Source organism: Phascolarctos cinereus, unplaced genomic scaffold (genome assembly GCF_003287225.1).
Source record: "Phascolarctos cinereus isolate Bilbo 61053 unplaced genomic scaffold, phaCin_HiC Scaffold_4;HRSCAF=312, whole genome shotgun sequence".
Taxonomy (NCBI): domain Eukaryota; kingdom Metazoa; phylum Chordata; class Mammalia; order Diprotodontia; family Phascolarctidae; genus Phascolarctos; species Phascolarctos cinereus.
This window is the reverse complement of record NW_027555847.1, coordinates 18,143,749-18,160,766: the sequence shown is the minus strand read 5'-3', so window position 1 is coordinate 18,160,766 and position 17,018 is coordinate 18,143,749. Positions and strand designations below refer to the sequence as shown.

At 44.1% G+C, this 17,018-nt stretch overlaps 1 protein-coding gene across 3 annotated transcripts in view; it reads right to left on the bottom strand.

Moving 5' to 3' along the window:
• Positions 1–10,250, bottom strand: part of AVL9 (AVL9 cell migration associated) — a 68,453-nt gene extending 58,203 nt beyond the window's left edge. For all 3 annotated transcript variants that reach the window (XR_002321064.2, XM_020968934.2, XM_078152098.1), the window contains exon 1: positions 10,062–10,250. Coding sequence is in view for 2 of the 3 variants with exons in the window: in XM_020968934.2 (XP_020824593.1) it covers positions 10,062–10,148 (87 nt within the window). In the remaining variant the exon portion in view is untranslated. The remainder of the gene's footprint in view (positions 1–10,061) is intronic.
• Positions 10,251–17,018: the final 6,768 nt, after the last annotated feature.

Below are 17,018 nucleotides of genomic sequence, written 5' to 3'. Positions count from 1 at the left end.
CTTATGCCTCTTGCTTCCATCCTTCCACAGCTTCTTCTACGGAGGCTTTCCCACACATCCAGGGCTACTTAATCTCTTTTATGTCACAGAACCCTTGGGCTAAGGGGGTAAAGCTTATGGACCCCTTCTCAGAATAACGTTCTTAAATGCACAAAATCAAATGCATAGGATTACAAAGGAAACCAATTATCCTGAAAGGCCGTTTACAAAATATTTTTAAAAACAAGTTCTCAGAGCCCAGGTTGAAATGAGGTGGAGCTTGGTCCTTTCCCTGGGGGCCTCTGTGAACAATAACCCATTTTCTCTATCCCCACATCTTCTAACATCCTGTGGGTGCCCCTGCTTCACCTGGGCTGTCCATGTGGGTTGCTTGCTCTGACTGCATGACCCATTTCTTTTTCCAATCCTACATTTTTTATTTTCCTACTACTTTCTGCATGCAAATCACTAGTGGTAACAGGCCATAGAATACTGACACTTCTTTGCTCTTTGAGTCACTCACGACTGTGATTCTTTGGAGATTGTAGTTTCCATGATTCATAGTCACACAGCACAAGCAGAAGAATATTGTCTAAGTATCACAAACTCTTATAACATTAAAGCTGTAATAACCTTGGAGATCACAGGACCATGGATTTAGTCATCAATCATGCTTTTCCAGGAGAGAATGCTAGGGCCAGAGGGCTTCACCGTGTGACATGACAAATCTTTTTCATATTAGTCATCAAACCAAAAAGTTTACAAGCTCATAGACTTGCCACAACTGGTTTTGGTCCACATGACAAACAGCCTTGTGCTCCGCTGTCCTTCTAGAAGTACTCAGCAATTATCTATCAATCCCCTACCCTCACCTACCTACAAATATAAACACCTCTCCAAGCACTGATGGAATTCTTCCTTTTGCAAGGAGGAATGAACATCCTTGTCTTTTTCCACAGAGTAGGAAAAACAGACCAGTCAATAAAGATTTACTAAGTGCCTACTATGTGCCAGGCACTGTGCTACGGGTTGGGCAAAGCTCCCTTTGAATAGTTCAGTGTTGCCCCAGTGTGATTTCTTTGGCAACGGGAGCCAGAATGGGCTGGTAATGAAGGAAACTGATGAGCCTGGTTAGGTGTAGACCTATCAGGGTTGATTCCTTTGGCAGTGTGTGCCAAATGGCTCGATGATAAAGGGAACTGAGAAGCTAGGTTAGGGGTAGCCCATCAGGGTTGGTCTGGTGAAGCACAGGAGATGAACTGAATATTAGAAAAGTTAGATATGCTAGTGAGGCCTTTGGAAAAAACTGAATGGGAATAGAAAGGAGTGTACCCTTTTCTCAGCTTTGCAAGGCACCTTCACAAAAACTGACCACGTATTAGGGCATAAAACCCTCAAAACCAAATGCAGAAAAGTAGAAATACCAAATGCAACCTTTTTATATCATAAGGCAATAAAGTTAGATTTAATAAAGGGCCATAGAAGTAAAGATTAAAAATTAATTGGAAATTAAATAATCTAATCCCAAAGAATGAGTGGGCCAAAGAACAAATCACAGAAATAATTTCAATTAATTTCATTAAAAAGAACGATAAAAATGAGACAACATCCCAAAATTTGTGGGATGCAGCCAAAGCGGTACGTTAGGTGAAATTTTATATTTCTAAAGGTGTAAATCAATAAAAGAGAGAAAGAGCAGATCAATGAATTGGGTATGCAATTTAAAAAACTAGAAAAAGAACAAATTTAAAATCCCCAATTAAACACCAAAATGAAAATCCTAAAAATCAAAGGAGAAATTAATAAAACTGAAAGTTAAAAAAAGCCTAATAAAATAGATAAACCATTGGTTAGTTTTATTTAAAAAAAGAATGAAGGAAACCAAATTACTAGCATCAAAAAAGAAAAGGCTGACTACACTACCAATGAAGATGAAATTAAAGAAATTATTAGTAGTTATTTTGCCCAACTACATGGCACCAAAACCGACAATCTAAGTGAAATGGATGAATAACTGCAAAAATATAAACTGCCCAGATTAACAGAAGAGGAAACAGAATACTTAAATAACCCTATCTTAGAAAAAGAAATTGAACAAGCCATAAATGTGTCCCCTAAGGAAAAATTACCAATAACAGGTGGATTTACAAGTGAATTCTATCAAACATTTAAGGAACAATTAATCCCAATACTATATAAACTACTGGAAAAAACAGATAAAGAAGGGAGACCGACCAAATTCCTTACATAACACAAATATGGTTTTGATACCTAAACCAAGGACAACAAAGACAAAGAAAGAAAACTATTGACCAATTTCCTTAATGAATACCAATGAAAAAATTTTAAACAAAACACTAGAGCAAGGAGATTACAGCAATATATAACAAAGATTGTACACTATGACCACGTGGGATTTATACCAGGAATGCAGAGCTGGTTCAATATTAGGAAAACTATCAGCGTAACTGACCATTATCAATAATAAAAACAACAAAATCATATGATTACATCAATAAATGCAGAAAAAGCCTTTGACAAAATAAAACACCCATTCCTACTAAAACCACTAGAAAGTATAGGGACAAATGGAACCTTTCTTATAATGATAAGTAGTATCTATCTAAAATCAAGGGTAAATATTATCTTTAATGGGGATAAGCCTTCCTAATAAGATCAGGGGTGAAGCAAAGATGTCCATTATCACCACTATTATTCAATATTGTTCTAGAATGCTAGCTATAGCAATAAGACAAGAAAAGGAAACTAAAATAAAACGGGCAAGGAAACAAAATTATCACTCTTTGCAGACGAAATGATGTTATACTCAGAGAACCCTAGAGAATCAACTAAAAACTAGTTGAAACAATGAACTCCAGCAAAGTTGCAGGATATAAAATAAACCCAAATAAATCATCAGCATTTCTACACACTACCAATAAAACCCAGCATCAAGAGATAGAAAGAGAAATTCCATTTAAAATAAATGCAGACGACACAAAATACTTGGGAGTCTGTCTGCCAAGACAAACCCAGGGACTCTATGCACCCAATCAAAAAACACTTTTCATATAAATAAAGAGAAATCTAAACAACTGGACAAATATTAATTGCTCACGGGTAGACTGAGCCCAAGATAATAAAAATGACAATTTCATCTAAGTTAATTTCCTTATTCAGTGGCATACCAATCAAACTACTATTTTAAAGAGCTAGAAAAAATAAAAACAAAATTCATCTGGAAGAATAAAGGGCCAAGAACATCAAGGGAATCAATGAAAAAAATGTGAAGGAAGACAGCCTAGCAGTTCCAGATCTCAAACTATATTACAAAGCAGCAACCATCAAAAACAATCTGGTACTGACTAAGAAACAGAGTGATGGATCAGTGGAATGGATTAGGTAAACAATGCATACTAGTAAAGGACCATCATAATCTAGAGTTTGATAAACGCAAAGATCAATGACACACTCAAAGATTGGGGTAAGGACTCACCACCTGACAAAAATTGTTGGGAAAACTATAAAGTAATTTGGCAGAAACTAGACATAGACCAATATCTCACATGATATATCAAGATAAGGTCAAAATGGATGATTCAGACACAAAGAGTGATATCATGAACAAATTAGTGGAGCTGTCAGATCGATGGGTAAGGGAAGAGTGCATGACCAAACAAAAGACAAAGAGGATCATGGGAAGTAAAATACTTTTGATTACATGAAATTAAAAAGCTTTTGCACAAACAAAAGTAGTGCAACCACAATTAGAAGGAAAATAGGAAACAGAAAAAAACTTACAGCAAGTTTCTCTGATAAAGGCCTCATTTCTCAAATATGTAGGGAACTGAGAAGAATTTCTAAAACTGAGAGTCATTCCCCAATTGATAAATGGTCAAATAATATGAACAGGCAGTTTTCAGAAGAAAAAATTAAAGCTATCAATAGTCACATGAAAAATGCTCTAAAAACTGCTTAAAGAAATGAAAATTAAAACAACTCTGAGTTATCACCTCACACCTATCTGATTGGCTAACATAACAGAAAAGGAAAATGACAAATGCTGGATGTGGGAAAACTGGGATACTAATGCATAGCTGGTGCAGCTGTGCACTGGTCCAACCATTCTGGAGAGCAGTTTGGAATGATGCTCAAAGAGCTATCACTACTAGGTCTGTATCCTGAATAGATCAAAGAAAAGAGAAAAGGATCTATTTGTACAAGAATATTTATAGCAGCTCTTTCTGTGGTAGCAAAGAATTGGAAGTTAAGGGGATGCCCATCAATTGGGGAATGGATGAACAAGGTGTGATGTAGGATTGTGATGGAATACTACTGTGCTATAAGAAATGACAGGGTAGGGGGTGGTGTGTGCATGTGTGTGAGTGAACAATCTGGGAAAACTCATATGAAATGATGCAAAGTGAAGTGAGCAGAACCGGGAGAACATTGTACACAGTAACAGCAATATTGTAAAGATGACCAAATGTGAAAAACTTAGCTACTCTCATCAAGATGATGATCTAAGACAATTCCAAAGGACCCATAATGAAAAATGCTATTTACCTCCACAGAGAAAACTGATTAATCTGAATGCAGAATGAAACACACTTCTAAAAACTTTGTTTTTCTTGGTTTTTTTGGTCTGCGTTTTCTTTTTGCAACATGGCTAATATGGAAATACATTTTGCATGACTTCACATGTATAACTGATATAAAATTGTTTGCCTTCTCAAGGAGAGGGGAGGGGCAGAAGGGAAGAAGAGAATTTAGAACTCAAAATTTAAAAAGTTTAGAAATTTTTTAATATGTAATTGGTAAACATTTCATGAAATAAATAAAAATATGTTCCATAAAAAAGATGAACAATAATTAAAACAACCAAAAGGCACTGGGAAAGCTGTGGAAGTCTGGCCATTTCAGGAATACATAGGAATTAAATAGGAAAAGTGGCTAACTTGTTCTTACCTGCTGCCCCTGAGGTTCCACTATTGGCCTAGAACCCTGGAGCTATTCCCTAACAGCAAGTGAAGACTAGCTTGTCCAACAGTGAGAACCACCTCAGGAAGCACGTCTGGTGAACTGAGAACTGCTGAACAAACTGTGGCTTGTGAGTGTGGCGGGTTGCCTTGTGTTGGAAAGCCAGAGTCTGGCAGACGGGGGAACCTGGGGGTGAAGTGAGAGTAAAGGAAAGATGGAGCTGCAGCAGCAGCCCTCTAGCTCAGTAAGCACCACCCTCAGTGTTCACACCACAGTGTGAGGCGGAGAGAGCTGAGCCTGGAGTCAGGAGGGCCTGGCTTCAAATCCCCCCTAGCTGTGGGACCCTGACAACATGACTTCCCCACTGCCTACATCAGTTCTCTCACTTGTAAAATGAGAGCGCTGAACTCAGTGGGCTCTTAAGTCAAGTCAAGCCAACACATTTATTAAGCACCCACTGTGCTAAACACTGATGATATCAAGAAGGGCAAGATAGGCCCTGCTCCCAGTCGAAATGGGGGAGATGCCTTGCAAACAATGATGCACAAACAGAACCCATCCAGGATAAATGGAAGCTAATCTCAGAGGCATTCGTATGAAGGTAGGCCAGCAAAAGCCTCTTACAGAAGGGCTTTTAGTGGGCTCTTAGCTAGGAGTCGAGGCATGCCAGGAGGCAGAAACGAGGAGGGGGCGTCTTCTAGGTATGGAGCACAACTAGAGAAAATGCCCAGAGCTGGGAGATGGAGCATGGGATGAAAGAATAGTAAGGAGATAGCAATGTCACAGATCGCAGAGTATGGGGGAAGAGTAAGATGTCAGAAGACTGGAAAGGTGGGAAGGGGCCAGGAGACAAAGGGCTTGAAGAGCCAAGCAAAGAAGTGCCTATTCGACCCTGGATTTAACAGGGAGCCACTGGAGTTACTGCACAGGGAGGTAACATCATCAGAACTTTGCTTTCAAGAAGATCAGTTTGACAACTGAGTGGCGGATGACTGCAGTGAGGAGAGACGAGGCAGGGAGACCCACCAGAAGGTTTCTGCAAAAGCCAGGCACGAGGTGACAAGGGACAGTACCAGGGGAAGACAGTGTCAGAGGAGAGAAGTGGACTTAGGGGAGAGAGGCTGAAAAAGAAGAAACAATAGGATTTAGCAACTGATCAGATAGAGGGAGGTGTGTGAGAGAGTGAGGAGTCACAGATGGAAAGTACCTTGATTGCAAAACTAGGCAGCAAGGTGGTCATAGAGAAGTAGGAAAGAGGTGAAGGCTGGGGTGGTGGTGGTGGTGGGGAAGATATAATGTGTTCTCTTTGGGACATCCTGCTCTAAGGTCCCTTCTAACTCTCCACATCTGTTCTATCCATGCTCTTCACATGCCTTTGTTAGTTGTGCTTTGTAGAAGGATTTGTTTGTTTGGGTGTTTGCCGAGAAGTATCTTTTGCATCAAAACAAAACAGAGTAATGAATTCAAAATAAAATGGGGAGGGGGTTAGGCATGGGGAGTGTGATTATAAGATCTCAGGCCTTTTCCTAACACAGGTTTTAACAACCTCAACCATCCTTTATCTCCTCACCAAAAAAGATAAGCAAATCCTTTAGAGATCTAAATCTTTCTTAGTATTTTAAGTTAAGAAACTGTTGATCAGCCAGATAACACACCACATGCTAGGTATTTTAAGTAGTAAATGGTATGGGTGTGTATGTGTGTGTTTAGGGGAGAGGGTGTCAACCAATATAACTGACAATTAAGATGATTATATTCAAGAGGCAGTATGGAATAGTGGAAAGACAGCTGACCTACTCCTGATGCAAGCTTGCTATGTGATCATGGACTGCTACCCCCTGAGCTTTGGTTTCATCATCTGTAAAGTGGGGATAACAACATCTGCTATCTCACAGGGTTGTTGTGAGGTTCAAATAAGATAATCTATAAGGCGCTTTGCAAGTTTTAAAAGTTGGACAAGTTTTAAAAAACTACTTGGGTCCGTTATAATTTGAAGTAGAACAACAAATGATTTTCCAGTTGATATCCAAAAAAGAAACCCACAGTTGGTGTCCCGCCCAACACGCTCAGTGAAGTGCTGTCCAAGGCGCCCCTCCCCCTTTCAATCTATCATTCTGCACCATTGTTCCCTTTCTCAGGCAAACTCTGTAGGTATGAATCCCAGATGACCTGTTTGGCCTGGGACCCCTAAAGGAACCTCTCTAGGGTTCCATTTATTCCATTGGTCAAATGAAGGGGTTGGGCTATATGGCCAGGAAAGCAGCACTCATGGAAGCAGACCCTCCAAGGGGAGTTCCTTTCTTGTTCAGGAAAGAGATCAGCATGATCAGAACCCCCCCCACAAAGCCAAAGGTAATGGAACTTTCAGCTTCAGACAGCAAAGGCACCCTTTGCTGTTTAATTCTAACTTTACTAAATGTTAGCATGTGGTTGTAGCTTTATGAAAGATTTCAGTCTTTGTGTACTGATGGGATTACCTGTTTCTGTTGACAGTTATCAAGTTTATAATAAAAACATGGATTATAAAGCCCTAGGATTGAAAAGCTGGTCTCCCAAGGTTAATCCCCCGGCCCTTTACTTAAGGGCTATTATCATATATAACCTATATCCTATTATCGCCTGGGAGGCATCTTCCTTTGGCAGGTCATCTTCCAGAGGGTGAGGAGCGGGCAGATCCTCTGATGCACAATCTACTAGTAGGCCAGTATGCTTTGCTCTCATCCACCATGCTGCCCTTACATTCTCCTCCCTCCAAACCTAAGGGCCAATTTTTACTCATTTTTGCTCTGGAGCTTTTTTCAAACACCACTGCTGAATAATGCCACTTCTTTATCAGCTCCTAAGCTGATAAAGGACAGGGAGGAGATACCATTTATACCCAAGTGATTGTTAATCCACTTGTTAGCCCCTCTATTTGACACCCAAGGCAGCTTGGTGAGAGCAAGCTGGACTTGTAGTCAGGAGGGACCTGGGTTCAAATCATGCCTCTGATGAACTCTCAGTTTCCTCATCAGGAAAGGAGGGATAACAGTACTAATGAGGCACAAACGAGGTCATGTTGGTAAACGCTTCTGCAAACTTTAAAGGGCTGGGTGTCCTTTGTTATTATCTCGTGACCCTGGGTAGATCATCTCGCCTCTGATGGGGCTAGAATGTCATCTCCATGTCCAGGCCTAAATACATGATCTCTTAGGATTTCTGTAACAAAAATTGTTCTAAAATGTGCCTCAGTATCTAGAATGTAAGCTTCTTGAGAACAGAACTTTCATTCTTGTCTTTGTACCCCAAGTACTTGGCACAACGTAGAGAACACAGTGGGCAGTTAGTAAATGCTAGCTGAGTGATAAATTGGGTCACTGGTGATAATGGCTAGCCCCTTTGATAAATCAGAGTGTGGACTCTTCTCAGTTTACTGTACATTATGGCTCTTTGGCCTTCCACCTCTTTTGATAAAGAATCCAACTTCTGATTATTCCTCTACTGGACCTCAATTCAAACACGAAGGAGATAAAGAATTGCTAAACAAGTTAAAACAGGTTTTCGTATTTGAAAATGATTTACAAGGCAAATGTACTTCAATGCCACAACTATCTGTGATTTTCTTGGCTGGAGGCTTTCCCCTACCAACACCCACTGCAAACCTTTTACATTTTAGTAGATGGTCTATAAGAATTTCATTTGGCCCCAAAATTCGCCACCCTGGTGCTTTTCCAAACTTAGTGAATCATGGCCACAGAAAACAGAGAGACCCTCAGGACATCAAAGCGCCCCCTACTCAAAGCCTTTCCAACTGAGGAGGACTTACCAGAAGGGTGCAAAGTGCTGGAGAATCTATAGTGCCTATCATACCACGATGAAGAGAAAATAGGAATCCTTCTACTGTGCCTCCTCATTCCGAAGGAAACACACCGCTAATATCAACACACACAACACAAGCCACAACTAAGAGGCCCACGCAGCAGCAACAAAGTCCAAAACAGCTCTTCAGCCATTGAGAGAGGCTCCAGAAGGACAAGAGCATAAAACCAGTGAAATGGAGGGCTCCTACCTTCACGGCCCTTGAGAACGCCTCATGAAGAAGCCTGATATTGCCTACCTGAGACAGCTCTAGAAGCCTAGGAGCTACACCCAGACAAGCCCTTCCTTACCACACAGACCATTTTACGGAGGACGTGGAGGGCTGAAAAGTCAGTCACCCAGCTGCACGAGTGAAAACAAGAGGCGATCAAGTCAGAGAGTCTCAAAGCTGGAAGGGACCTGGAAGACCGACCGGGGCGCAGACGGGGATCTGTGAACTTGGATGGGAAAACACTGTGCCATTTCATCACAACTGGTCTCCCATGTAACCCTACGGTTTCGATGTATGCATTTAAACACATTATTCTGAGAAGGCCTCGCCGTTCTACCAAAGGGGTCCAGGGCACAAGAAAAGGCTAAGAGCTTTCGAGTTAGTCCCATGTCCTCATCGTACAGATCAGGAAGGTGAGGCTCGGAGAAGTGACTTGCCCAAGGCCACGAGGTAAACTGAGGATGTGACCAGGATTTAAGTTAAAGCTGTGCTCCGGCATGCCCGAGGGTTGGGGGCAGCTCCCCTTTTCGAGGAGACATCCCCAAACCTCGAGCTCTGAGGATGACCGGTTTCTCCCCGCCCCCCCCAGAGGACCCCCAAATCCCCCCGGGTCCTCGGCACCCTCTGGTCCCCCCCACAAGGCGGGGTGGGGCCCCAGCCCGGGGAGGGGGCTGAAGCGGCCCCCTGTCCTCAGCACCAGGCGACTCTAAGCGTCTGGAGGGCAAGGGCCTGCTCATGTCTAGTCTACCCTAGTGACTCAGTGTACACAGAAGGTGCTTCATAAATGTGGGCTGGAATCAACCAAGAGAGAGGAAGTCAGCGGGAGAGTTGAAGACAGGTATGGGGGGGGCAGGGTGGAGGCCAGAACGAGAACCTGGGGGGCCGGCGAGCGGGTGGGGAGACTTGGGGGGCAAGAGGGGGACAGACGAGAGAGGGTCGGGGAGACACGCGGGGGGTGGGAGACACGTGGGGGCCGCGCCCACGTGGGTGGGTGGGGGGCTGGAGCCCCTCCCCACGCCCCTCCCCCGCTCACCTGGCAGCCCTTCTTGTGGTGGAAGCCCACCACCACGATGTGCAGCACGGGCCCCCGCGGGCCGCCGCGCCCCCCGGCCTTCTCCATGGGCCGCCCGCCCTGGGGCTCGCGGACCACAGGGGGACGCCGAGGCAGCCCCCGCCAGGCCCACCCGCCGCAGCCGCTTCACCGCTTCCGCCTCCGCGTCACCTGATCCCGCCCTGCCCCGCCCCGCCCGGCCCCGCCCCGACGCCGAGAGGACGAGGGGGCGGAGCCTGGGAAGGGGCGGGGCCTGCACTGCCGAGGGAGAAGGGGGCGGGGCCTGCGTTGCCCAGGAGACCCGGCCTCCAGGGAGCCGCACAGGGAGGGGGCGGGGCCTTCTCCTGCTGTTCCCTCCTCCTCCTCCATCCTCCTACCCCTTCCCTAGAGCCACAAGCTCTGAGTTCAGATTCCACTTCTGTCCCTTACTATCTGGGTGATACGGCTGGTGAATGTTGGCAACTTAACGGAACTAAGAACCTCAAGCCTATGGAATGCTTCAAAGTTTGCAAGTTGTTCAGTCGTCTTCAGTCGGGTCCTCATTGGGAGTTTTCTTGGTGAAGATGCTGGAGTAGTTTGCCATTTCCTTCTCATTTTACAGATGAGGAAACTGAGGCAAACTGGATGAAGTGACTTCCCTAGGACTTCTGAGTGAAGGAGAGGCTCTATGGGCTGAAGAAACTGCATCTGGAGTTAAGTCTCAGGGGACAGAACAGAGGAAAGGGGAAGTTTTGGAAGTAAGAATGAGTCTGGTTGCTCTGAGGGTTACTCAAGAGCAGAGTGTATTCTAATGCATTGGAAGAGTTGGTTTATATTGACAGGGAGACAGAGAAAGTTCTGAATCATAGTTTCAGAGATAATGAGCCACAGACTTAGAGCTGGCAGGGAACTTGGAGGTCAACAGACCCTTTTTGTCATTTTTCAGATGGGGAAACTGAGCCTCAGAGAAGTTAAGTGACTGACCACGGATTAAACAGCTGCCAAGTGTCTGAGGTGGGCTTTCAAAGCAGATCTTCCTGACTCCTGGTCCAGTGCTAACCACTGACCCACACAGCTACTTCTTCTTGGCCTCAGCTTCCTTATGGTTGAAGTGAGAGTTTTAGACTCTGCAAGGGCTAATGTCCTTTTCAGATGTAACTCTATGGTCCCACAATCGTTTTTCCTGTTCTCCATCCGTTCCAATCCCCCTGACAACACCTGACAGACACACAGTCCAGTACCAGGACAAACTGAAAGCTTTGCTCTATCTTGGGTCCTATATGTACAGAAATATTTATAGCAGCTCTTTTCATAGTAGTAAAAATCTCTGAGAATTAAAGTGTTGCCAGCCTACTGGGGAATGGCTAAATAGCTCCTGATGTGTGAATGGGACACAATATTGTGATGCCCTAAGAATGACGAGATGGACAGTTTCAGAAGACATGAGAAGACCTCAGTGACATGATGCAGAGGAGGACAGTGACAACAGCCTTACCAAGAAAGACATCTCATCTGTACGCCCAGCCCTCCCTGCTGCCACCTTCCCTATTACTGTCCAGGGAACCACCCTCCTCTTCCTGACCGTTCAGGCCCCCAACTTCAGTGTCCCAGGGGCTCACCAGCCGGTGTCCTCCTGGAGCCCTCCCTCTCTCTCATCCCTCTCTATTCCATCTCCCACCAAGGCCTGTCCATTTTACTTTGTAACATCTTTCACACATGACCCCTTTCCCTACTCAGTCACCCACCCCAAATCCCAAGGCCCAAATAATGATCAGCTCATTTATTGACTATTGCAATAGCCTGCTGGGGGAGGGGTCTGCTTCCTCAGCTCTTTCCCCACTCCAGTCTATCCTTTACTCACCTTCAAAGGGATCTTCCTAAAGTAAAAGTCTCACTGACTATGTCACCCCCATGCTCAGTAACCTTCAGGGGCTCACTGTCACCTCCAGGATCAGATATGAAATCTTTTGCTTGGCTTTCAAAGCCTTGCCTCCCCTCCATACACACACCTCTTTCCAGTTTTCTCACACCTTACACTCTCCTCTTCCCATGTAGAGTACATGGAGTACTCTACCTCCAGTGACACTGGCTTTGCTGTTCCTCAAACAAGATACCCCACTCCTCAGTTCTAGGCTTTCTCTCTGGATGTGCCCCATGCCTCCTGGCATTCTCTCCCTCCTCCTCTCTGCCTCCTGCCTTCCCTACCTTCCTCCAAGTCTCAGCCAAAATCCTACCATCTCCAGGAAGCCTTTTCTGATTTCCCTTAATAACTCAGGAGGAATATCCTTTCCTCTGTTGATCATTGCCAAGGTATCCTGTATATATTTGCACAGAATTGTTTGCATGTTTTCTCTCTCCAGTAGACTGTGAGCTTCTCATGGGCAAAGACTTTTTTTTGCCTTTCTTTGTACCCTTAGCACTTAGCACTTGGTGCATAGTAGGGGCTCAAAAAATGTTTATTGACTTGCTGACTGACAAATCTGAAAGACTTCCAGCTCTGCTGGGTGGACTGTGAAACCATGAAGCCAGAACACCTGAGGATGAAGTAGCATCCCCTCCTCCCCAGCAGGAGGAAATAGACTGGATGCAGAATGAGACGTATTTTTGGAAGGGGCCTTTGTGGGCCTTTGTTTTGCTGGGCTATCATATTTATTGTGAGGATATTTCTTTTTTCTTCTTTTTTTTTTGTTGTTGTTCAATAAGGGGAAAGGAGAAATGGAGGTGGACTGTCAAAAAATATGGCAAAAATAAATAAATAAATGAATGAATAAATGCAAAAAACCAAAACTAGGGTCCTCTCCCAGCCACAACGAGGAACTAGAGTAAGAGGTTTATTAATGATTATGCAACACTATTTAGGGGTCAATGCACCTGAAAAGAAGAATTACAATTGATTTTTGGGGAAGGAGACTTTAATAACTCCCTGGTACTAATCACAATTTAATTTAAATTAATAAATCACCAAGCATTTATTAAGTGCTGAGAGCCTTCCGTGTGAGATTCTCTCCACTCTATCCTGTCCATACCTTGTTCATACATTGTTGTTTTCTTATTTTCTCTGCATTAGACTAGGAACTCCTGGAGAGAAGGAGCTGTTCTTTAGCCTTTCCTTATATCATCAACAGTACCTGGCATATAGTAGGCCCTTAATGAATGCTTGTTGACTGACTGACCCACAGAGTGAGCACTTATGAAGGGCTTACTGTGTGCTAAGCTGTGGGCTGGATGAGGCAATTACAAAGACGGAAGATAAAAAAGCAAGACCCTAAATATGTTAAAACCTCTACTAAAGTAACTGTCAACACCAGCTACTTGGCCCTCTCTATGACTATTTCCTCTCATTTTTTTGCTAAAAGCCCCCAAAAGTCACATGTCCCTCCTCATGTTTCTCATAGCACTTTGCCTGGGACTTACACTGAATATACCTCCTCTTGCTTCACACTTATGTGTATACATACTTTCTATGCCTAGATTGGAAGCATTAGATTGAGAGCAAGGACTATGTTTTGTTTAAACTTTGTGCCATCAAGGCTTAGTGTAGTAAGGATTCTTCACCTATTTTTGTGTCATGACCCCTTAGCCATCCAGGGGAGCCCCTGGACCCCTTCTCAGAAAAACGCTTTTAAATAATTGAAGGAAATGCTGCATTTCAGTTTGAGGTTAAGGAAAATATTTTGTAATGGCTTTTGCATCTCATTTTATTGACCAACCCCATAAAATGTATACATGAGCCACAGGTTAAGATCCCCAAGTCCAGTGCATTGCATATGTGGGGCAAGATCTTTCAGGAGCAAGACCAGGTCATTTTTTCTTAACTCCCTTTGCCTGACCTCATAAATCTCAGGTGTGTACCTGGGTCTGTGTGGGGAGGAATGGAGGATATGTGGAATTTTAGACCTAAGTGGTGGATTGGGTAGATGGGACAGGAGGATGAGCTCCTGAAAGAAGGTTCTGAAAAGCCAGGCTTGTACTTGTGAGGAGAGAAGATGGCCGAATTATAGGACCAAGGAACAAAGTCTATGAGAGTCCTTGTTTCATTCTACATTGTGCTGGCTGGGGTAGGGGAGAAGGGCCTGGAATAGACAATAGAGCTCCATGATTCTCCACCCCACCCCCACATTCCCTGGCCACCCCTGACTTGGAGGAAGAGTGTTGCTAGGAGACGTTGGAGCAGGTTTTTAGAAACTCCACCAATGAGAACCCAGGAATGATCTGCAGACACTTTAGCCGCAGACTGTTCAAGTGACTCATTATACAGACCAGCAGAGAAGAGATGTATTGTTAACTCTTTGGGTTCTGAGAAAGATTTGGTTTTCACTGGCTTTTTAGGGAAAGCAAGCAAAAATCTATGGAACCTGCTATGTTCTCTGTCGTGTGCTAGGTCCTGGGACACAAATATGTATGTGCATCTACACACATATGTATATACATGCACCTATATGTATATATATGTTTACATCTATGTGTGTATGTGTATCTATCTTTCTTTCAATCAATCTATCTATATATGTAAAAAAACCTAGATGAAAAAGGAATAGGCACATTCTGAACTCCACCTGTGATTTCCCTGATACAGGATGCCCCCCAGGTGAGGAACCTTTCTCTATGGGGGCTGCATTTGGGCACCTTCTCTGCTATTTATCATCCCAGGGAGCTGCTCAGAGCACAGAGGTGAAGGGACTGTCCCAGGGCCATGGACACTAGGCACTGAGCCAAACTGGCTTTGAGATGGGCTCCCCATCCACCCTAGGCTATGGATAAAGGTAGAAAGAGGAAAAAATACAAGGCAGTCAAATACAAGAGAGATAGGAAAGCGTACCATTAGTAGGTGTGGGCTCAGGAAAGGAAAGCTTCATGCGGAAATGGTGCTTGGGTTGAATCTTGAAGGAAAAGAAGGGTTATGTGAGGCAGAGGTGAGGAGAGAGTACATTCTAGACATGGGAAACATCCAGGACAGATCCAGAGAGACAGGAGGGGAAAGGTTGTTTGTGAGGAACAGAAAGAAGGTGAGTTTGTATTGCAGAGCTCGAGATGGGGAGCGATGTCCAATGAGGTGGGGAAGATAGGTTGGGATGAGGTTGTATAGGGGTTAACTGCAGAAGTTTTTCTTGATCCTAGAGGCCATAGGGAGCCACTGGACATCAAGGTCATATCTGAGCTTAAGGAAAGTCCCTTTGTACCTTCTGGGTTGAGGATGAACTGGGTGGGAAAAGACTAGAGGCAGGGACACCCATTGGGAGGCCATCTCAGTGAGAGGTGACTGAGGCACGAACTGAAGTGAAAGTTGTGAGGAAATAGCAGAGGTCAGATGGGAGAGATATGGTGGAGAGTTGGATGGACAAATGGGGAACTGATTAGACAGGTGGACTTAGAGAGTGTGAGGAGCTGAGGACAATATCCAGGTTCTGAAATTGGGAGACAGGAAGAATGGTGGTGTTTTTAACAGAAACAGGGCAATTTGGGAGACAGGTGGGGTTAGTGAGAAAGATACTACAGGAGGTCTGTTTTGGACCTCACAGTATGAAAGAATTTTCAAGTTAGTAGGGATCCAGAAGCCATCAAGCACAATTCATATCCTAAAGGAATCCTCACCATAACATAAGCAAACGAGCTTCTCCAACCCCTGCTGGAAGCCCTCCAAGGTGGTGCCTCCTCCCCTGCCCCTCTGCTCTGTCTTCCCTTTGGCACTTTCTGGACGGCTCTCATTGGTAGGAAGTTGGGCAGTTTTTACCGATATTGAGCCTTGTTGAGCCTCTTTGTAACTTCCATTCCAACCTCCTGGTTCTGTCTTTTGGGGCCAAACAAAACAGATCTAATCTCTTTTCCCTGTGACATTCCTGCCTACACTTGAAGATGGCCCTCATGTTGCCCCTGATGCTTCCTTACTCTAGGCTAAACATCCCAAGCTCCTTCAGTTGATCCACATATGTCATGAACTGATGACCCTTCACCCTCCTGGCTGTTCTTCTCTGCACACTGTCCATGGTATCATATGTTCTTAGTAAACCATGATGCCCAGAGCTGAATATAATCCTCAAGATCAGCTTTGAGAAGGGCAGAGACAAGTGGCAGTACCACCCACCTCCCTATTCATGGAAGCTGTGCCCCTATTCATGCACCACGAGATGGAGTGAGGGCTTTTGGCTGCCACACCACTCTGCTCACCCATATTGGGCTCCCAGTACACAAAAATCCCCAGATCTGAACAACTGTTGATCTATTCCTCCCAAATCTTACACTTGTAAAGCTGATTTTTTTTTCACCCAAGTAGAAGGTTTAACATTGATCCCTACTGAATGTCATCTTATTGATTTTGAGATGTCTCTGAAGTGCTGCAATTTGAAATATCTGAATAGGCAGTTGGTGAGGTAGGCCTGAAGCTTAAGAGAGACACAGGCTAGAGATAAAGATCTGGGAGTTATCTGCATAGAGATGATAGCCAAGACCAGGAAGCTGGTGAGGTCGGAAAGAGAGGAGGAAGAAATAGTCAGAGAAAGAGATTAAGAGAGGGAGGAAGAGAGAGATAAGGAGAGAGAGATACAGAGAGAGATGGAGAGAGAAAGAGAGAGAGAGACATGGGGAGAGAGAGAGATGGTGAGAGAGAGAAAGAAAGAAAGAAAGAAAGAGAAAGAAAGAAAGAAAGAGAGAAAGAAAGAAAGAAAGAAAGAAAGAAAGAAAGAAAGAAAGAAAGAGAGAGAAAGATGAAGCAGAAGAGAAGCTCATGGAAGATTCACATTTAGAGGGCAAGATCTAGTCAATGATCTAGCCAGGAAGCCTGAGAAGCAGTCAGGAAGGCAGGAGGAGTCAGGAGAGAAGAGGATCACCAAATGCCAGAGAGAGACTTCAGGAGGAGAGGATGGTCAGAAGAGTCAAATGCAACAGAGAGGGCAAGAAGGAAGAGAACTGAGAAAAGACTATGGGATTGTCCACTAACTGATAACTGGTGGCTTTAGGATAGAA